We start from the raw sequence: 21997 nt of genomic DNA, 5'->3' as shown, positions 1-21997 counted from the left end.
AAGGAATCAATCGCGCGCTTTGTGGCACGCGGCAGTGAGTGATGCAGGACCCGTCGGTGATGGCGGCCCCGTGCCTGGGGGTGAGGCAGCCCGGCTCGGAGCCTCTCCGCCCCCCGCCTCGCTTTGTGCCGTTTGTTGGTTTTGAAAACCTGTTTTGAGATTTTCTTCCGCTTTGGCCAAATGGAAAATAAGACGCTTCTTTGCTTCAGCACCTAGATTTCAGTTTTCAGCCCGTTCACTCCTCGGTTCTTCTCTACACGTTGGCCCATTTTAACTCTCGCTCGGGAAGTCCCACCCCAGTTCGTGCATTTATTTGTGCCGCCGGAACCGGCACTGAGTGCCGCCGCCGAACCGCCGGGAGCGAGCGGTGCGCAATGACAGCGTGTGCAGCGAGGGATGGTGCCGTGCCGGGAGCCGTCACTCCGAGATCAGCTGATTCGCTAAAGAACCTTTCTTCGCTCTTCAGAACACTGCCAGCTACGCGCTCCAGCCCGCACCTAACAGCCGAGCAGAAGCACCGAGCCGCACAGCCCGTCCGCCCCACGCAGAGGGCGCGGCCGCCACCGCCCCGCCCTCAGCTCTCCGCCGGCCCGATGCACAGCGCAGGCGCGCTCTGGGCGCAGGCGCGGAGGTTCCGGGGCCGCGCAGGCGCCGCCCGCCGCTGCCGTGTCTCGGCGCTCCCCCTGGCGCGGCGGCCGAGGCGCTGCCGCTCGGGCGGGCGGGGGCGGCCCGGGCTCCCGCTTCCGGTGTGGTGTCATGGCGGGCCCTGCGCGCTGATGGCTGCGGGGAGCTGAGGGTCCAGGAGCGTCAGGGATACGCGGAGCTCCCCTCGCTCCGCTGCTCTGCCGCCGCCCCCCCCCCCCCCCCCCGCGGGGATCCGCCCCCCGCCGCGGCCGGGCGGGCGGGGGGACATGGCGGCCCACAAGCCGGTGGAGTGGGTGCAGGCCGTGGTGAACCGCTTCGACGAGCAGGTAGAGGGGGCGGCCCGGGGGGCGGCGGCGCGGAGGTCGGGGGGCCGGGAGTGGAAGAACGGCGGGGGAGGGCCTCGGGCCCGGGGCGGGGGGCGGCTGGGGGGAGCGCTGCCCGCCGCCGAGGCCCTTCTGCTCGGCCCCGGCTCTCCCGGCGGCGGTGGAGCGCGGCCCGGCGCCCCTCGTGCGGGTCCGCGGGGCCGGGTGGAGCCGTGCCGGGAGCCGAGCGGTGCTCCGGGCCTGGCCTCGGCCTGGGGCAGCCTCAGCCGCTGCCCGCGGAGAGCCGGCGGGGCCGAGGTGCCCGCTTCTGCCTCGGCTCTGCTCTCACCGCTCCCAGAAACGAGCTCGTCTTTTGTGGATGTCATCGGGGATTCTGAGCTTTCCGCCTTCTTGCTCGCCAGAAAGGAGTAAAGCCTCAAAAACGAGCGTAAGGAGAGTGGCTGGAGAGCTGCTCAGGCAATTCTGCCTTCTTCCCTGTCGCTTAACGGTGAATGTTGGTGTGAAATTTCACCCCCAGTGCTGGGAGCTAGCTGTTCTGTGGGACGGAGCGGCTCCTCAAGCTGCGGCAGTGACGGTTATTTGCTTCTGTTTATGAAAGTCAGTGCTGGCAGCTGGGAGAAGGGTTTTCTGAATGGAAGAAGGAGAGATTTGTGGGCCTTGGACTTTGTGTCTCTGATCCACACGAAGAAACCGCTTACTGGGATTAGGTGGCGTGACTTCCCAGCGAGGCTAAGCCTGCTGCTTAAGCTTGGCGTTTTTACTCCCAGGATGCTTTCCTGACGCGTAAGTGGGAGCTGGGTTGAGTCTGAGCGGTCGGTTTCTGTTGTGTCTCATTTGGCTGTGTCGTGAGCGCGTCCCTCGTGGCGCCAAAGGCATTTCTCTGAGGGCTCAGCCCAGCACTGGGCCAAAGCATGGGGCTGGTTCCGAGCCCTGGGTTTTGTTCACCTGCCTGAGCCGTGTGTCCCTGATGGTGACTCTTGGCTTTGGACAACCTGCGGGGAGATGGCAGCTGAGCTGTGTGGAAGTAAGCTGTTCTGTTTTACATTTATGTCAAAACTGCTCTGAATGAAATTTATTTAAGGAAAAAAAGTTTTGCCTATTGACTTTAAAATGATACAGATTTTTCATGTATGTTTTAGGCACAGTAGTTGCTTGGCCAATGTATCCCCCCACACACCGCCTTATCTTGAATCATAGATCATTTTCTCCATAGGCTTTAAAGGCACGGTACTGATTATTTTCCCAGTATTGCTAGAATATGTTTTTGTGTACTGATGTTAAAAGACCCAAGGCTTTGTCGTTTGCTTTGTTATGTATATTGTGGAACCGGGCTTGCCAACATCTGTTAAGAGTTAAGAACTTGAGCTTTTTAAACAGAAGTATTTTTCTGCACATTTTATGGAATAATTGTAGAAAGGTATGTGGGAGGAATCCTCTCCTGACAGGAAGGAAGCTGCTCTGGTTTTTGAGATGCTATAATATTGGAGTTGCAGGGACAGTCTGCATCGAATGCAATTTTGACTGTAGTGGTCGTTGGTATTGATGGTGGGCTCTATTTGCAATATTTTAATCAGTTTATTGAGTGCTTCTCTTTAACCAGTGCAATTATTTTTTTTTTTTTTAGCGCTGTGTCAACTGGGGAATGAAGCAGTGAGACAAGCATGAGATATTAATGTCTACTTTTAATCAGAAGTTTTCGCATTCATTAATCTCAGCTCAGGGGTCTCCATTTGGTTTCCTTTTAACGTGTAGTTTCTTCTGCCTTGCCTCGCCTGGCAGTGATCTTCAGGGTGGAAAAGTGTCTGTTCTCAAAAGAATCCTCAAAGGGCAGCTTTCTGCTGCTAAGTGAATTCTGAGTCGGTGGTGGTTCTTCATGCTTCTTGTAGCTGCTTACCTCTGTGTCATCGCTGGGTAACCACGTGCTTGTTAAGCTATCGACTTGTTATGTCTTTGGTCACTCATTTGAAAATTGAGTTTGTAGTTAATCAAAATGTGCTGAATATAGCGCGTGTCGTTTTAGTGATGATGATGCATTTTTGAGCTTTTGCATTCGGTGTCTGCCCTGCTGCATGCAGGACCTTTTGATTCAGCATTGAGGGAGCCAGGATGCCGTCTGATGTTATCGTCCTATTTGAGTGGGGAAGGGGAGTTGTGTTTGTTTTGAGTTGAGAGTTGTTCTGTTTTGTTTTCTGCGGGGGAGAGGACAAATGTTTTCAAGGTTTATTCCTTCTTTCACAGAGAAAGAAAATGTATCCATCTCTCACCAAAACTTACAGACAATCTTTTCATTCATTTTAAGGCAGATGAACAACAAACTGAGAGAATGCTAATCGTACTGAGAACGACCAAAATCAGTGCAAACCAGTTTGTTCTTGTCTACTCTTGTTTATTGTTATAAACGATGCTTTAACCAAAATCTGCTTTTGTGTGCGTGATTCTCTGGGCCTGAAATGAATGGCAAGCACAGTTTTATGAATTAACCGAGGGCTGACTGACTGAATGCATTTTTCCAAGCTAGTGCCAGTTTTGCCCATCTGCGCTCAATTCTGACACTTCAACTGCTGCAGCACTCTGTGTTGAGCCACCCTTGAAGACTGCTTGAAGGTTTCAGCTGGTGCAGAAAGAAGCAATTGACTGTATGTGTGAGATTAGATCCCATTTCTTGTACAATGCATTCAGAATCAATTAAGGTGTTCATATATAGTAGTTATGAATACATTTTTCAAAACTTTCAGTGGTCTGGATGGAATTAGAGTGCTGTAGCACCAAGAGGCTGGGCTGTGTTTTAGTGAAGTTCTCTTATTTCAGATGTATCCAGGAATTTGCAAAATAAAACGGTCCCTTTTCTCCTTTGGAAGTGTTCGCGTTCAATTTTATGTACTGCAATTTTATAGTGTTTTTTAATGTGTTACGACTGAAGTCATGGGAAGGCTGATGCAGTGGTGAAATCACAGAAATGGCTCTTCTACACTTAGCAAAGAAACCTCAGTGCCTAACCCAGTTAAATCTAGGCTGTTTTAAAGACTGTCAGATAGAATGAAAATATTAATCCAGTATAAACGTGTGGCAACTTATACCATTATGACATACTGTAACAGAAGGAGCCCCTTATGGTTTAGGTTTTGGTTTAGTCTCCCCATGAGTAGTTTGAGATATGATTATTTTCAGTTAAGAAAGTTTGTATAAAAACTGAATGCCATTAGGAATGTTCCCCTAACTTTCATTACAAGGCATTGTGTTAAAGCAGATCTTCCCTCCTCCTGTTGCTTCTCTCTGTGGCATTTGACATCTGTACAGAATTGCAGACCCAAAGAGGTGCTCGCTGCAAGCACTGGCTTTGTGTTCTTCATTCTTTTTCGTCTGAGCTTGTTAAGAAACCACTAGTAGTGATAAGTTTGTATTTTAAGGAATTCCAAAGTACTTTGTGTAAGTTCCGATGGCTCTGGTGCTCAGGCTCAGCACAGTCCTTTGCTGCAAGGAGGACCAGGCTGTGCAGAAGGTGAATTCTTTTTTTGTGCAACTAGTCTGAAAAAAAATTTCAGAGGAGCTGAGAAGCAAAGCAGGCTTCTGGGCTGGAGCACAGAGGTGCTATTTCCATATGTCTCCCTAACATAAACCTGAAGCAGCTTTGGTCTTACTTTCCGAACCAGTGTATGTAAAGTATTTCTACAGAGCTGCTGTTCTGTGTGCAGATGTGACCTGCAGAACAGACCCAGGAATGGTCCACGGGCAGCAGGTGTTACTGAGTCCATTCATCAGCTGATGAAAAGCAGCAGGATGGCTTGATGATCATTCCTTGTTGAAGTAGGGAAATAGGCATTTGTTGATGGTACCAACCTTTAGGTAACTGTTTGAAAACGGAATTTTGTTACTGTTTTTTTTTTTAAGGGCAATGTCTATAATCCATTTTCAAAGCTCCCTATTCTTCAGAAGGCTGAGTTATGAGGCACTTTCACTGAATTAAGGCTGTCAGAAGGTGGTGCAGTGCGTGTTTATAGTTTCAGAGGGAGATGCCTGTTGATCCTTAACTGGTGATGCTGAGGAAGTAGTGGTGCTGTGTGTATTTTCAGTCTGTGATACAGCTGTGTATTACAGCCTAATGAAAACGTTCCAATAAACTGTTTGAAATGGAAGATGTAGGTATATTTTTATGCTGTTAAGAATGACACTGGAGGTTTTTGTTCAGGATGTTATGTTTGTTATTTGCTCCTGATTGGCTTTTCTAGTGTCAGCAGTACTGGGAGCACAAGATTGCTGCTGTCCTGGATTCAGGACGCACAGGGGCTTGTATTCTTACTGCAACTGTCAGGCTCAGTATTTAATGGCTTTTCCTCAGCTGTGGCAGCAAGATTCTGTTTCAGCTCATCTTAAAATATTTAGAACATGATAGCTGGAAATATTCCAGATTCAGTCTGTGCATTTTTTTTTTTTCTTTGCCAGCTTCAAGAAGGAAAGCCAATCGTGGACCAAAATGCCATTGTTCCCTGTCCTTTTTAGGTGGTTTGACACCTAAACCTGGCTTAGTCCAACTGATAAGAGGGAGGGAGGTTTATCACAGCACACCTCTGCATGGGCTGTGCGTCCCAGTGTGCTTCACGAGGCTGCTGACCATTGCTTCCTACTTTGCTGGTGAGAGCAGTTGGATGAGAGCACAGTGACCATCCCTGTGCCCACCTGCGACGAGTTCAACGTGATGCCTGTGTTCATGGTAGGAAACTCCTGTTATACAGCAGCCTCGTGCTTTATTTTCTGATTCAAACAAAGGCTGTGCAGGTAATCCATTTTCAGTCTGTATTTTTCCTAAAATAAAACTTAAAGTAAAGGTTCAACTTTTTTTGTAAGGTTTAGATTGGATTTTGGTGGAGAGGCTGAGCAATTTCTAGTTGGTCGCTCAGCACTGCGTTTCATCTGGGTGCAGAGTGCTCCGGCTTGTCAGAAGGCACAAAGGAAATAGCTGAGGAATCTAAAAAAAATTCAGTGCTAATATTTCCTTTTAATGTAGCTTCCTTTTTCAGAAGGCAGTATAAAAAGCAGCTTTACTTCTAGGTGACCTTGCTGCAGTGGCTGTTGTGGCAGGAAGCTCCAGAAGCGTGTAACGCAATGTTTCCATTGCATGGCAGCACAGGAGCTGGGTCTGACACTTGGAGAGGCACTTCTGAGCGTTCTGTCACTCGTGGTATTGAGCCTTTCTGCCGTTGTCAGCACAGACTTCAGAATTCCGATAGAAGTACGAGTAACGCTGAAATTTTTAATTAAATGTATCTATCTTCCGCTAACGACTTCCGAAAATACATTGTAAAAATAACATCTAGCAATGAAAACAAAGCCTGAGTCAGAAATGCTTTGATGCGCCTTTTCCAGCTCTGAAATGAGCGCTGAATCGCGCCGCGCTGCTTGAAAGCGCCGCGCTGTGAGAGCGGCCGCGCCGTAGGGCGGCGATGCGCGCGGCCCCGCGGCTGGCGGCGATGCTGGCCGAGCGCTCGGGGATCCCGGAGCCGCCGAGCTGAGGAAGGCGTTCCTCCAGGACCGGCCTGCGCTCGTCTGCTGGCCCTGATGGCATTCGCTGTGCCTGCTGCTGGGATGTGGCGCTGCGGTCGCCTTTGGATTGGGACGGTGGTACCCAAAAAACCAGTGCTTTGGACTCGGAGTAACCTGCAATTTGTGTGGAGAGGAAATTGCTCTCGGGCATAAAAGCTAGATAGTGTGCTACAGGGGTCTGTTTCCCTACAGGTGGGAGATGTGGGTGTAAATTGGTTGTGTTTAATGACGAGATCAGAACTTGTCAAGAAAAATATTTCAAGTTTTGGACTCTTCGTTACAGTTCATGCAAAAAAGGTTGTGGCGTTCACTTAGAGCTATTGGTCTTTCAGAACGTGCCCGTACTGAGAGCTCTGGCCAGAATTAAATCTAGCAGTGGCATTTGATTCAAGTTGCTGTGGATGTACAAGCATATAATACAGAATACAAGTGACACACGTGATCTATGGAAATGGACGGCAATACCGATTACTTTTTTGGTTCCCTTTTTGGTTACTTTATAAAAATCCTCATTAAAATGAATTTTTACAACTTACTGCTTTTTGCATTGCTGTGTGATGTTTTGAAACTGACTGACTTGGAGAAGCAGAGGGCAGTGGCTGCGTGCTTGGGGAGTGGCTGCTTTGTGACCCTGGAGAAATTTGGGTATGGCATGAGGGGTGTTCTCAGGTTTTTTTTTTCAGTCACTCTGAATCTTATAATTCTGGAAAAGCTGCACTTCAGTCGAGTTGTCAGTGCGGGGTGTTGAAGGGGCTGACGTGGGGCTCCCGGTCCTTGAGGCGTGCCTGTGGCTGAGGCTCACATTGGAGGCTCCTCCTGGGCAGCCCTGAGTTCCAGGCAGGGGTTACTCAGAACTGCCCTGGTCTCCTTGCAGTTCGCACCCCTGTGCACCTTTGCCTTCATCTCCTCTTGTTTCAGCTTGCTGGTATTACTGCTGTGAAGACATCTCTAGTAGCAAGAGAAAGTGAAATAGTCCATTTGTTTGTTGCTGTCTTATAGAATGTGTTTCAAGGTTGTTCCTGGTGTCTTATTTAATTCATCTCTAGTAATGAAAATTTCAGTGCAAGAAAGCTCATACGACTTATCTCTCTTTGTAGCTTCCCATAAAGGCCAGCCAGCAGAATACCCACACCAAAGTCAGCACAGAGCACAACAAGGAGTGTCTCATCAACATTTCCAAGTACAAGTTCTCTCTGGTCATCAGTGGTCTCACTAATATCTTAAAAAATGTTAATAACATGGTGAGTTCTCTCATTTTAGATTGCTGGATGATTCTCAATATGATTTTTAATTATTCACATTGCACAATGTCTGCAAAGAGACACTGAAGCTCAGTCAATGTTGGTCGCTTTTTACTCCTACATATTTTCTTTCTATATGATCACATTCACCAACAGCACTGTTTTACAAATCAAGATGGGGAGATGGCTATGGCAGCAGAGAAGTTAAGGGAGGAGGGTGGTTAAGGGAAATCCTTTGTTATTCGTGGGAAGGGGTCTGTAGCTGGGAGGGTTGTAGGCAGCCAAGGGAGCAGCCATCTGGGCCTCTGAGCAGTGTTGAGGTACTGGCTGTGCAAGCTGGGGGGATGCACCACTTGTTGGGAGATGAGGACGATGCTTTCTGTTGCCTGGAAAGGTGCTGCAGGTGGCTGGGGGAGCAGTGCTTGCAGCCTTTTTAGATGAAGAATGCAGCAGAGCTAAAAATGTTAATTAAAAATCTATGTTTGCTTTTCACTGAGGAACAGAACTGGTTTTTTTTCCTCTGTTCAGTGGAGTAAGTTACTGTGCAAATCAGCATTATTTGTAAAGGTATTAAGAAAAAGGGTTTGCACTCTGCCGAAAGTTGCAATTAGTTTTGAGCCAACCTCTTGAGCAGTGTGAGATGTTTGAGAGGAACCTCCTTTGGACAGCTGTAAGTTGGCTGTGGACTCAGGCAGCAGTACTGATACAGTTCTGGCTAAATCTTTTCTGCGTTGTTTTGCTGTCTTTGTATTGTTGGAACCAGCCAGTACCAGCAAAACAATTGGGTGATAGCTTAAGTGCTGGATGGATCTCTACCTCCATCCTGTTTCTGAAGTGTGGCATCCTTTTGGAGAGTCTCATGTTTCTTGCTGTGGTCTCTGATAAATTTAGCAGCACTTGAATAAGCTTGTAGGTATAGATTTGTTGCAACATCATTTCTGTTAAGTGAGATGTTGGCAATGAAATACATAATTGGAAAAGAGTCAGCAGTAATTGGTACCAAAATAGTTTCTGAAAAGGTGTAACCTTCATTTCTGAATAGTTTACCGGTCTGATGAAGGCAGGGGGCTGCAGTGCACCTCCACTCTTATTCTGCAGTAACTGCTTATTCCTTGTTGGATTTGGCCCTGCAGGCAGTACAGAGGTATTTCTTCAGCAACAGGGTTTTAATTCTTTTTTTGGACTAGCTATGTTTCTGAACTTAACTTTAGAGCAGTAAAGGAGCCATAATTTTCTGTGCAACTCTGCAGCATTACTTTAATGTGTTACAAGTCAAATTTGTGCCACTCAGATCCATGTCCTTTCTTCTTCCAGAGAATATTTGGAGAAACTGCTGAAAAGAACTTATATCTATCTCAACTGATTATCTTGGATACACTGGAAAAATGTCTAGCAGGGGTGAGTATACTTGCATGAGCATGGTATCAAATGAGTTAAGAGAATAAGTCAAATGCCTGTCTGTCAGTTATTACTGGTACAAAACATAAAAATTAGCTCATTTGGAGCAAAGTAGTATTAATGCTATTTTAAAAAGAGCAGAATTTTACATATATGAACGTTATTTACATAATTGATAAATTAAGTATTTCTGGGCTGTGTTTTCCTGCCTAGAATTAACGATAGTGACTTTAGTAATAGTGATCAGAAGTATTTTTCCATCTATACAGATTCAGGCAAACCGATGAACTTGGCCTTTTCAGTGCTCAGCTGATTGTCTGGAGTTATAAATAACGAGTTTCATGTAATAATTTGTTAGAAAATTTCAGACATCTGTATTCTGTGAGGCAGATGTGAGCTGGGGTAAGAAGGGGCACTCAGGTAAAGAATTAGACTTGGTTATCTGGCTTAGCTAGATTGCTGTAAACTTTGAATGCATGTGGCACTTAAAGTCTCTTGTGAGTTTCATTTGGTAAAGTAATTTTATTTCAGTTTTGTGTAATTGCATTTACAGTAGAAACTTTGCCATCGCTACTCTAAAACTTACTTTTGCAGGTGCTTCCTAGTTTACATTAGTTAACTCTGTTCAAACTTCCACTGGGAGTCCCGTCCTGAGGCTTCCAGTCAGAGCTGTGCTGAAAGGCAGTTTGCTGTTACCTTTGGGATGTTGATGGTTGTACAGCTTACTGTGCTAAACTTTGTAATTCCAGAGCCAATTTCACTGTGAACAAAATTTGCAAATCTGTGGTTTATTCCTTTAATAAGAAAGGCAATGAAATTCCTTTTTAAAGCTGTGCTCCTGGTTGAATATCATGAAATCACCCAAGCTTCTTGCTGTTTCTCTGTTTTTGAAAGCTTTTTATAAGGTAATAACTACATGGTCACTAGGTTTGTCAAGCACTGTATCTTACAGTAGTGAAACAGTCTCAGTATTTGTGAGTTCATCAGGATTCACAAAAGACCCAGGTAAATGCACTTTGCATAATAAAGTATGGCTGCAAAAGCTAAAGTGAATACCTCCTTTGGTTCATTTTCCATCTTTCATATGGAGAATCAAAGGAGACCCCATCCCAAAACCTGTTTAATTTCTGAAATTAATTTCTTTAACATTTTCTTTTACACATTTTGCTTGAAACATCAGTGTTGTTTTTTTTTCCTGATACATGATGATGCTTCAACAGCCTAAAATTATGCTGGATGCTTCTCCCTTTGTCCATTCAAACGAGAGCAAATTGAGCCCATATATGTACAGTAAGACTGAGCCAAAGTTCTATACAAAGAGTGTTGTGTTCTGTGATATCTTCAGACTTACTTCTTGCTCACTGTTCTTGCTCAATGTTTCATCAGGTTCTCATGGCAACAGAGCTCAGGTCAACAAAGTGGGAGTCTCTGAAACTTCCCAATTCCCTACGGTAAATTCATTGGTAGAATTTTAGAAAGCTTTAATGCTGACCCTTCTGTTAAAACTTGTTCTTACTAGAGCAAAGTTTCACTTCAAATTCTTCAGCAAATAGTTTCCTTATGTCTCATACTGTACAAACTGGCAAAAATTGAAATTTTCTTTTACAGGAAAGTTGAGACATTTTTTGACTCTCATAGAGCCATTCCAGGGAAGAGGAACAGAGAAGCACCTCTTTTTCAGTTCATTTAAAAAAAGATTTGCTGTTTGAAGTATAGGGGTCAGAATACTAACCAAAGGGAGGTACGGGTGAGTCTGTGCCCTTCGTGCCACTATTGTAAGCCAAGACAGTGCTTGACATATGTTGGCAGAGAACATTACTCAGGTAATATATTTTACTTCAGAAACGAACTTGGTGTTTTGCTTGATGGCATTGGTCAACTTCACGTCCTACATATTTTGGAGACTAATTCAGAACTGTAACGTGGTTTGAATGGTGCAGATTGTTGTTCAAACGGGAAGAATCCTTTTCTGCATAGCTTGTCGTGTGGTCAGTGGTAGCACGCAAGTGGAATGTGAAATCCAGATTCAGGTCCTGTGCTACTACTGGCAGATGCTCCATTCTTTGCCTTCGAACCTAGAAAACTGAATGTCATGAAGTGCCAAATGTTTAATTTTAGCAACCGAAGGACACGATGCGACTGGACGAGACTATGCTGGTGAAACAGTTGCTGCCAGAAATCTGCCACTTCATCCACACTTACCGTGAAGGGAACCAGCATGCAGCTGAACTGCGCAATTCTGCCTCTGGGGTTCTTTTTTCTCTTAGCTGCAATAACTTCAATGCTGTGTTCAGCCGCATTTCCACCAGGTACGTCTTTTAGTAGCTTGACTCAGCCACTGTATTAGAACACCTGAGAATGAGTGCCTAGAAGATCATTCGTGAGCTGCAGTCCTTCATTTTTGAAAAACTTTTACTGCTTAAGTGGTATTTAGAGAAATTTCCTCTGCCAGTCAAAGTTTTACTTGACTTTAGGGTTAGAAAAGGTACTTGTTCCATATCTGTTCTGGGTTACTGTCAGCATAATCCTTGAGTTGTGTTTATTGCTCTTTTTTACCTGCTTTTGTAAGTCCGAGTCAAACTTTATTGTAAAATGAAACAGTGATGACTGAGAGAAATGTATTTTGTAGCCTAAAGTTGAATATCTGCTCCTTTTATAGGACATATTTTTCAGCTAAGACTTTCTGACAGTCTTTGGGTTTAATTTGTGAATCCTTATTCACGTGTATGTAACATGGCTGACTTCTCAAGCTCTAAAATCCTTCCTAGCATCAGTTTGACCGTACTGTAGTGCCTTTGTCCCCTGACCTGTTTTTCTCTTCAGGATGGCTTGCACAGAAATAGTTAAATACTTGACCAATTGTTGCTGATCTCCACAGGGGTCAGCTTGCCGACAGTTAGCATTGCTGATCTTTTGACCTGTGCTTCCTGTTTAGGAATATTTCTAGGCCTTGCACAGCAGCTGGGGGATTTTTGGCATGAAAAGCAGTGCAGTGGGGACCTTCCCATTCCCAGCGTGGGCTGTTAAGTTTCCCTGGTGTTGAAGAAATGAAGAGCTGCTTTTGTGTGCAGTACTAGAAATTGCATTCCTTGTCAAAAACACATCTGTAGTTTTGGAACTAGACATGGCAATCTTTAGTTTGTGAGAACATATGATTTAGTTATTAGTGGCCTGGTATCTGTTGAGATGCTTAGTAAATTATCCAGTACAAAACGGAAAAGGTGCCATTGGATTTGGAACGGTATGATTAAACTTCATCCTGTTCTTTTGCACCAAGTAACAAGGACCTTCTTCAGCTAACTGAGTGTGATTGTAGCTCCCTTTTGTGCTATCAAGTGGCATCAGTCGTTGTTTTACTGTAGAGAAGTTAGCTGGGGCAAGACTTGCTGCTAAGAAACAGTAGTCTAAAGGTGTCATGACTCCAAGTGAATAATTTGGATGAAAAGATTTCAAGATTAGAGCTACAAGAGGGGAGATAGCAGAAGTCTTCAGGCAAATCTTGGCTGTAAACAGGCTGTCACCAGCTGATACTGGTGTCTTGTGAGACTTACCACTGGTGTTTTTGGATCTATTCTCAGTATGAGGATTAAACAGGACTTGATTGTAACTCCTAATTTTGCAAAGTCTGCCTTTTATTTCTAAACCTGGATAAGTTTATCTGAGAGGATCATATTAGATGTGGAGATCATTTATTATTCTGCTGCTCTGCAAATGTATAGAATCGTGGGTGTGTGCACAAACCTGTCTGATCATCTGAAGGAGAAGTTAATTTACTTTGCGTATTTTTAGATTGCAGGAGCTGACTGTTTGTTCAGAAGACAATGCTGATGTTCACGACATTGAGCTTCTACAGTACATCAGTGTGGATTGTTCCAAGCTAAAACGACTCTTGCAAGGTATGATGGGAACCTGTCTGAAATATTTATATCTGAATATGTGTTGTTAGAGATGACACAATGGTATTGATATGTTCAGCTTTTTCTTCTTTAATCCAAATATCCTGTACATTTTTACAAAGTGCTTACAGGTATGCGAGTGCCTTTAAAGTATCAGAAAGTGGTTACTTCCTAAAGGCTTCAAAAGTGAGGCTTTGCACCTCACATGTTTTTTATAAACTTTTCTTGCTGCTTTTTAGAACTAAGCTTCTCTTTAATGCAGAGATGTTTTACCTTTACAGAGACTGTATTCAAGTTTAAAGCCCTTAAGAAAGTAGCTCAGTTAGCTGTTATCAACAGTCTTGAAAAGGCAAGTATTATTAATTTTCTGTTTCATCGCTTATTTGCTGTTTTTCTTTAACTTAAAAATATGTGCAATTCAGAATTTGATTGTAAAACATGCATTGGTGTTTCCCTTTGTGTCCTGCAAGAAATGCCGAGTTGTTAAAAGTTAACACTGAAATATTTATTTAAATATGTAATTTCAAAAACTATGTTTTATAAGCTCAGGAACGTAAAGATGTTCTGTGTTACTTGCAGGCATTTTGGAACTGGGTGGAAAACTATCCTGATGAATTCACAAAGCTGTATCAGACTCCACAGACTGATATGGCCGGTGAGACATAACAAATGACACATTGTTCAAAAGTTGGTTTTAACTTTTTCCTATTAAATCATGAGGGGTTTGTGGATATTCTTAGTTGGTTTTGTTTTCCCACAAGGCATCCCCACATTCATTTTGTGTCTTTTTTTTGTTTTTCTTCTTGTCCATCCTACATGTCAGAACAAATTTCGGTCAGTCTTTTGCAGGGCAGGCAAGAATGTGTTTCTGCTCTCTTTCCTGTCTCAACTTTTAAAGGGATTTGTTTTGTGATTCAGAACACAAAGAAGTAGACCCCCAGAGATGCAAACTCTTCAGATGTGTATTTTTGTTCTTGATACACAAAAAAAAAACTTGTTGGAAAACATCATCTCTGTTTATCTTTAATCCAAAAGGATAAAAATTAATATTTTCAGATAAGCCAGGGCTTTAAATGGTTCACTCCACTTTTATCTTGGGTAGCATGTTTGTGATGTGCAAAGCAGGACTTTTTTTCTGTGTAGGCAGAGATATCATTGCTCTCTTGCTCCTGTCTTTTCATAATTAAAAGCAGTATTGAACTTGAGGTTGTATTTTATGCAGATTGTGCAGAGAAGTTGTTTGACTTGGTGGATGGCTTTGCAGAGAGCACAAAACGTAAAGCAGCAGTGTGGCCACTACAAATCATACTCCTGGTCCTGTGTCCAGAGATAATTCAAGATATAGCAAAGGATGTGGTAGAGGAAACTAAGATGAACAAGGTAAGAAAAGAAAATTATCTTAGTTCTGAGTTCTAGGTGATGCTTGTCTTTGCTTATTCTGTATTTTATTTTATTATGTCTTTTATACCTCAAGTGTATTAAAATTGCATATATGAATTTCTGCACCCTTTTTGTTCTCAACTGGCATACGTTCTTTCATTGTCAATAACTCACGCAGCTACTATGTCCTAAATAATGTTATTTCAGAACTTGCATGTTTCCTTAGAGATTTGAATCCCAGTGTTGCAACGCCCTTGTTTCCACCACACAGCTAGCATTTCTTCTAGCTGCTCTGTATCGAACTGGTCTGAGTTTGTTCAGTGTGTGTAATGTGTGTTCTGTAATTGCAATACCTGCCGAAGGAGGATTTGGTGGGATTGCAAACGTTCTTATTGTGAGTGAACCAGCATCTGATTTTATTGCATTCTGATTGCCCTCAATGATCCAAAATGAATGTGTAATACAGATAATGCTTCTCAAAAATGCTGCATCAAGTTGGTTTTTTGCAGCCCCAGTATTTGTGACTGCTATTCAGGAAATGCAACATTATATGGTTTAATACTTAAGTTTCTGAAAACTCTGATCACAGATTACCAAAGCTCTGATGATAACTGTTACCCACTTGAATTCTGCAGAAACTGTTCCTGGACAATCTCAGGAAAGCACTTGCAGGCCACAGTGGGAGCAGACAGCTGACTGAAAGTGCTGCTATTGCTTGTGTTAAACTGTGCAAAGCATCTACCTATATCAACTGGGAGGATAATTCTGTCATTTTCCTACTAGTGCAGTCCATGGTAGTAGATCTTAAGGTAAAACTATGTTTCCTAATTGCAATGAAAAATTTGAATTTTAGATCTTCAAACTTCCCCGTAAATGAATGCCATGGTGTTCTTTAATGGAATGTTTTTTTTTTCTTTTTTTAAATTGCAGCATTTGATTGAATTGTTGCAATTCTTAATTTCACTCCCTTATTTTTTTTTTTGTTAATGCCCTGCTTTCTTCCTCCTGAAGTTTTGCATTCTGTTCTTCATTTAGTGCCTCATGGTGAAGCCATGACACCTGGGTAATTTACTGACTGCTTCAGTGCTTCCCCAAGGTGCCATGTCACAACAGTAGATACTGATAGATACTGTTTGAAAAAAAGTGTAATTTTTAGAGTAGAATACATGCTCCTTTTTTTCCCCCCATGTGATGTATTGAAAATAGACGAGAATAATCTTGGTGTCTCTCTTTTTTTCTTCTTTCTTTAACAAAAAAAAATGTATGTAGAATTTGCTGTTTAATCCGAGCAAACCTTTTTCAAGAAGCAATCAGAATGCAGATGTAGACCTTATGATTGACTGCTTAGTTTCATGCTTCCGCATAAACCCGCATAATAACCAACACTTTAAGGTGAGAGCACAACGTTCTGGTAAGTCATTCTGCATACTGTCAGTGACTTGTAAATTATCAAAGATGTGCCAACAGCAGCTGGGAGTTGGTAAATAATTTCAGCTGTGTAAGTGTCCCTTAGTGATGCATTACTTTGTGTTTTTATAAGTCTTTTCTTAGCCTGTTAGAGTTCCTTATTCTCATGTCTTTACATTTGACAATTTTGTCAATTTAATTAAAAGGCTCCAGTATGTTTTTCAGTGTGGAATGAAAGGTGTCAGAGAAAAAATGTGGCTTTTATGTATTATTTTCATTGCAGATCTGCTTGGCACAGAGTTCCCCATCAACATTTCATTATGTACTAGTAAATTCACTCCACCGAATAATCACAAATGTAAGTTCTGAAAATATTTAATCAGCCCAGCTCTCTGTGGCTTCTGTTCAGATCCAAAGCTGCTTCAGCTTAAATCCGTGCCGCAGGAGTTGCTTGTTAATAGCCAAGCGTGTGCAAATGTTATTTCACACTGTCTGCTGGTTGGGTTCTCCATTTGAGAGGTTTTCCTGGTCAGTGTGAAAATGGAACCAGTCAGTGCTGAGCAGCCGCCCTACTGACGACATGGTGTCACTCAAGTTCGTTTGTCCCAGCATGATAATGAGAACACTGTTTAAAAAAATTATGAGGCGTTTTGAGAAATAGAGAAGAATGTGCTACAGTGGATGTGGTGTATCCAGAGGAAAAATAAGGAAGTAATTTTAAATAAATTATATTGCTATGGTATTTGTACACTTTCAAATTAATGCTGTTTTACTTATGATTAATATGTTGAATAATACAGCTTTTTAGATATTATCAAGTGCTTAGAGCATCGTTTTCTACTTTGCGTAGTGTATCAGAATGAGTTGAGCACATGTTGAGTGTTTATAGTATTATGAAGCTCTCTGTATCCTGAAATCCACTCTGGTTTCCCAGATTTTCAGTTTGTTTGTTCAGTAGTAAGCAGCTAACTTCGAGTTGTTGCTTCAGTTACAATTCATTTAAGACTGAAATGAAGTATCTGTAATAGTGTGCAAAACGCTCATTTGTTATATTAAACCTTTTGTAACTTTTAGAGGTCTAAGATTTGTGGAATAAATCCCAGAATCATATGTAAACCATGACATAAGTCATGTTATGGCGCACCTGCTGAGCACTTCTGCATTTTCCTCCTAGTCTGCATTGGACTGGTGGCCCAGGATCGATGCTGTGTACTGCCATTCCGTGGAGCTTCGCAGCATGTTTAGTGAGACACTTCACAAAGCTATTCAGGGCTGTGGGGCACATCCAGCAATTCGCATGACTCCGGTAAGACTTGTCAACAAGTTGGTAAAACACAAACCTATCGCTTTTCCCATCTCTCCATTCCATGTTGGCTTTTTATTCATTAACTTTAGACTGGAAAGTAGAGGGGGGCAGAACATTACAATCCAAAAAGCAACAGAGAGCCATACATGCTCTGTAAACTTTCCAGGTTATGGTGTATTGACTAGCTGTTCCTATGCTGTAGTGATACATGCTTCTCCAGGTTTTTTTGTGCTGCTTTTAAACTGGCAACATAGAAGTAACTGTCCTCCGTGGCTAACCATTCATTTTAAGTGTTCTTGCTGTGTGAATAGCTAGATAATATATCCCGTTCTGTTTAATCTGAAAAATGGAAGCATTCTGTATGTGAGGTTAATTTCTGAAAACTGGAATGCTTTTACCATGATTAGCACGATTATTACACTATTACTTCCTTTTATTTGTCTTGCTTGCTTTCTGATAGCAAGTTGACTGGTCTTGGTGACAGCATCAATGATAAAGATCTTTCAACATTGTGAAATGAAGTCAGTATTCTCGGTTGTCTTAGAAATCTTGAGTAAATTCAGATTTGTGGTTCGTCCAGATTTATTCAGTAAGTTCACACGCAACCGCATTTCCTTCTGATCTTTCTGTGTAGGACTCTGGATGTGTCACATTAGCTCACTGATGTTCTGTATTGTCACAGTGTGTTGGATGTTTGTTTTTAGAAGAGCTAAAATTATGCATGAAAATACTACCGTTGGGCTTGTCATATGAAAGAAAAACAGTCAAAATACCTTTAGTTGAAAGCTATAACTTGTTTAACTTGCTTTTTACATGTGTATGTTCATCTGTTGAGAAAATAGCAGGGGTGTTGTAGTGTCAATTCTGACATTGATTGGTGGTGCTTTGTCTTCTGCTTCTTATTTTCTATTCTTATTGGCTGCTGTCGCTCATGGTCAGATGCCAACCAGTCACTGTTTTGCATGGCAGTGGGCCTCTGTTGCTGTAAGTATGACCCATCGTAACTACCGCAGAAAAGCCTTTCGTTGCCCTGACTTTTCTGTGCATAGTTACTGCTGCAGTCACATCACTTCACTCGGACACAAAAGGTGGCTTTGCGTGGAGCACAGAACTGGAGGAGACTGCTTCTGCTGGTCTGGCAGTTGCAATGTCATCCCTTATACAAACTTGTTTCATTGGTAAAGGCTTTTTGTTGGATCTGTTCTGTTCTTTCTGCCCTCTACGTTTCCATCACAGCACTCTTCCAGAATCTCCCAGCTCTGTGATTAGAACTGTTTTCTAATTTCCAGCCTAAACTTATTTATGTGTAACTTTATCCCCATGTGTTCGTGTTCACTGTTGTCTGCTAGCTTCAAACTGGTGTTTATCCCCCTGATGCCTGTGCAGACAGCAGTCGTGTCCCTGCCTTTAGCTTTGACAGTGTGAAGTAAATAAACACTTCATAGAAGCTGATCAGCTTCTTTTGCCAAGTGTCTGTTCTCCCTTACTGCAGCAAACTAAGATTTTGCACAGCATGAGTTAGCTCTACTAGCATAGTATCAATTTCTTAATCACATACTTTGTGTGGTAGATTTTATTCTATTTTCATATATATTCACTGGCCAGCAAAGTGGTGTGAGCTTTGAGCATTTCTGGAAGAATTGCATTCTACAATATTGTGTATATACTTCACTTCACTTGAGGATGATTTTGAGCTGGTTTATTTTGCGTTCAAAATTAAAACTTGTTTTTTGTCTTCGCTAAGCTTGTTACTGTTTGAGATTTTATCAAATAATAAATTAGATAATTAAAAAGCTGAGTTTCTAAAGTGTTCTGTCCTGTGCTGAATATCCACAGCCTTTTTTTGTGCAGTTTACTCTTGACTATTTTGGTAGCAGTAGGCAAAAATATTAGCTTAGTCCCTGGTGTTGGAGTTTACAATTAATGAAAATATAAATTCTGTACGTTTACTGGAGAGAGATAAAAATCCGTGTTTGAGCATCCTGGGGCCCAGTAAATGCAATATATCTCGTATTTTTTTTAATACACATAGAGAGATAAATGAGTGTTTTTCACAGACATCAGCATTTGTCCAGGTTATATCTGTTAAGGTGAAGATGCTGCAGTAGATTGCTGTGCAACAAGATTGTTCACTCTGAAGTGTTGTGCGTGCTGTGGGTTGAAGCATGTTCTCAGTTTTGGAAATCCTTATGTTGAGTGACATCCCTACGCACTGCATCCACAGCCAGCACTGTGTGACTGTTAGTGAGGTGCATTGGTCATGCTGGGTTCTGTTGTGAATGGCAATGCTGGAACGTGCTGCCATTCACAGTGGAGTCGAGTCAGAATTCCTTATGATACAAACTGATGCTGATACAAACTTTATAGTGCCCTCCATTTCAGATGAGGGTGTTGAGTGGTGCAGGGACAATTCCTGGTTTTTCAAATGGAACTAGCTTTTTTTAATGAAAAGATGCACTATGTGCTTTGAGAACTGAAAGGCACTCTCTTTTCAGACGTCACATAGATGAAAATGCCTTAATCCATACTGTAACTATGACAAAATAGTGTGTGTTGCCTTTGGAAAATAAAAATTCCCTACCCTCTCATGTATTCAGGTTTACTTGTGATCTTTTTTTCCTCTCAGAGCAGCTGAAATAGCTCTAAATTTTTATTATTTCTTCTACACGTTTCATTTGTATAGTTTGTCTTATCCAGAGCTTTTCTTATGTCCACCTGCAGCTCACTAAAATATTTATTAAGTAAACTTTACAGATGTAATAGTGATAGCATACGCATATTTAACGGGGAATTTTTAAGCACAAGTCCATGCAACTGTACTTGAATGAATTGAATGTACTTTTTAACTCATGAAAGAGTCATAGATAATGTAAACAATAATGCTTCATAAGTTGTTTAGTTGCAACTTCTACGTATAGTTCCTTGCTGACTATAACTGCTTTTTCCTCCTGTCAGAGTCTTACGTTTAAAGAGAAAATGACAAGCCTTAAATTTAAAGAAAAGCCTACTGACTTGGAAACCAAAAGCTACAAGTTCCTGCTCTTATCCTTGGTAAAACTGATCCATGCTGATCCAAAGCTTTTGCTGTGTGTAAGTATATTGAATGTTTCATTCAAATAGTAGAATTTCATTTTGAAGTTCCTAAATGAATAAAAATTAGAAATATACCTATGACATCTAGGATACTTCCCTGCTCATTCTTTTCATCTGAACTGTCAAAACAAAAAGACAACAAGAAAAATGAAGCATCTTACAGAACCAGAGGGGAACACAATGAAAGGGAACATACAGCTGTGTAACTGAAGGGAGAAAGAAGGGATTACAGTCCTTGTTTCAGTGACCAGAAAAATGGATGCTTTCTTAGTTCCTTACAGCTTTCAGTTACTGTTGTCCGTGGTGTTGAGTAAAAGGAGGATTGGGGCAAGCATTCTTTAAAATAGATATGTAAAATTGCTAAAGATTCACTCTGATGTGAAAGAGAACCGTAACTTAATAAGCCTCATGTTTGAAAGTGCTTTCTTGTGAATTCATGTCAGAATGAATGTTCTGTTCTTTACAGTATTACTCTGTGACTAAATCTCATACATCAAATCTGAAATATCAGAAGTAAACTGAGTATTGATCAAATGTCTGCACGTGGAGGGCGTGGGAATGCAGTGCTGCCAAAAGTAGGGTAGTATGAGCATCTAACCAGTGCGCTAAACATTTTCCTCTGTCTGGTCTGTTTGTTGTTTAATTTAAATAGATTCTATTATGTCAAAGATATAATATGGGGTGTCACGGCTGCTGTGCTATTAAAGATGTGGAAATCCTCTAGTTTAGTTACAGAAATTACTGTTTATCATTCAGTAGCATGGTCAGTCATTGACAAGCTTTGCTTCTTAAACTTGCTTTCATTTTCACTATTTAGAATCCAAGGAAGCAAGGGCCTGAGACACAAGGCAGCACTGCTGAATTAATTACAGGCCTTGTACAACTCGTTCCACAGTCCAGTATGCCAGATATAGCACAAGAAGCCATGGAGGTAAGAGGTGAATGTTGTCTATGCCAGATGGTTCGTACAGGCTGTGCTGGACAAACTGGGGCTTTTCTAGAAGCCCTGGTAGGTATTGATCAGCTATGCAGTTGTTTTAGAGATGTGTCTCTATTGGTCTTTTTCTAAATGTCTCCTGCATTAAAAGTTTTACAGGAGAGACCTAGAGGGAACGTTTTAAAACACAGCCATTCGGGTTGCCAGTTGGTGGCTGCCCTACACCTCCTAAAACATTTTGCTCTGCCCTGGCATTGATCAAACAGAGTTTGACAGTTCCTCTGCTCCTCTGTTGCGCTCTGCACAGCCCCATTGGGCTCGTAGGTGCTTTGTCTCAGTTTTGGTGATTGTTCACAAATAAGCACTTAGCAATAGATTCTGACCATTGTCTATCAAAGCCTTTGGTTGTGCAGGGAATGGTTACAAAGAGGAAAGTATTTTCCTGGCCTTGGAGAAGAGCTTTAACTAAAGAAATCTTGTGGTCACCATTAGAGGCTTATGTACGTAGGACTGCTTGAACAAATGTCTGCAGTAAATGTTAAAATACAAACTTATCTGAAGTGAGATGCTGTTTTGTTTTGAATTTAGGCCTTGCTAGTTCTTCACCAGTTAGACAGCATTGACTTATGGAATCCTGATGCACCTATAGAAACATTCTGGGAAATTAGGTAAGTTAACTTTTGTAAGTAAGAGGAATGGGTTTTGATTTCTCTTCTTTTTTGCAATAGCTGTGAATAGTTCAGAAAGCTGTGTAACATCAGCGTGAATTGGCACTCTGTTAAAGCATTTTTCTCCTGACAAAGCTGCCGTATGCAATTTGAATTCTAACAAAA

General features: G+C 42.2%; 1 protein-coding gene across 5 annotated transcripts in view; it reads left to right on the top strand.

Moving 5' to 3' along the window:
- The first annotated feature begins 889 nt into the window (after nt 1–889).
- The window catches only part of NF1 (neurofibromin 1), a 75932-nt gene continuing 54824 nt past the window's right edge, over nt 890–21997 (top strand). For all 5 annotated transcript variants that reach the window (XM_042879412.1, XM_042879411.1, XM_042879410.1 and 2 more), the window contains exons 1-15: nt 890–971; nt 7604–7747; nt 9062–9145; nt 11264–11454; nt 12935–13041; nt 13323–13390; nt 13621–13696; nt 14264–14421; nt 15057–15230; nt 15691–15813; nt 16112–16186; nt 17003–17134; nt 20090–20224; nt 21045–21158; nt 21753–21832. In XM_042879412.1, the coding sequence (XP_042735346.1) occupies nt 912–971; nt 7604–7747; nt 9062–9145; nt 11264–11454; nt 12935–13041; nt 13323–13390; nt 13621–13696; nt 14264–14421; nt 15057–15230; nt 15691–15813; nt 16112–16186; nt 17003–17134; nt 20090–20224; nt 21045–21158; nt 21753–21832 (1721 nt within the window). In that variant the 5' untranslated portion in view covers nt 890–911. The remainder of the gene's footprint in view (nt 972–7603; nt 7748–9061; nt 9146–11263; nt 11455–12934; nt 13042–13322; nt 13391–13620; nt 13697–14263; nt 14422–15056; nt 15231–15690; nt 15814–16111; nt 16187–17002; nt 17135–20089; nt 20225–21044; nt 21159–21752; nt 21833–21997) is intronic.

The sequence above is a fragment of the Lagopus leucura genome, unplaced genomic scaffold (assembly GCF_019238085.1).
Source record: "Lagopus leucura isolate 7727_CA_CO unplaced genomic scaffold, USGS_WTPT01 Super-Scaffold_100024, whole genome shotgun sequence".
Classification (NCBI taxonomy): domain Eukaryota; kingdom Metazoa; phylum Chordata; class Aves; order Galliformes; family Phasianidae; genus Lagopus; species Lagopus leucura.
Note: the sequence above shows the minus strand (reverse complement) of the source record. Positions and strands in the feature narration are given on the sequence as shown.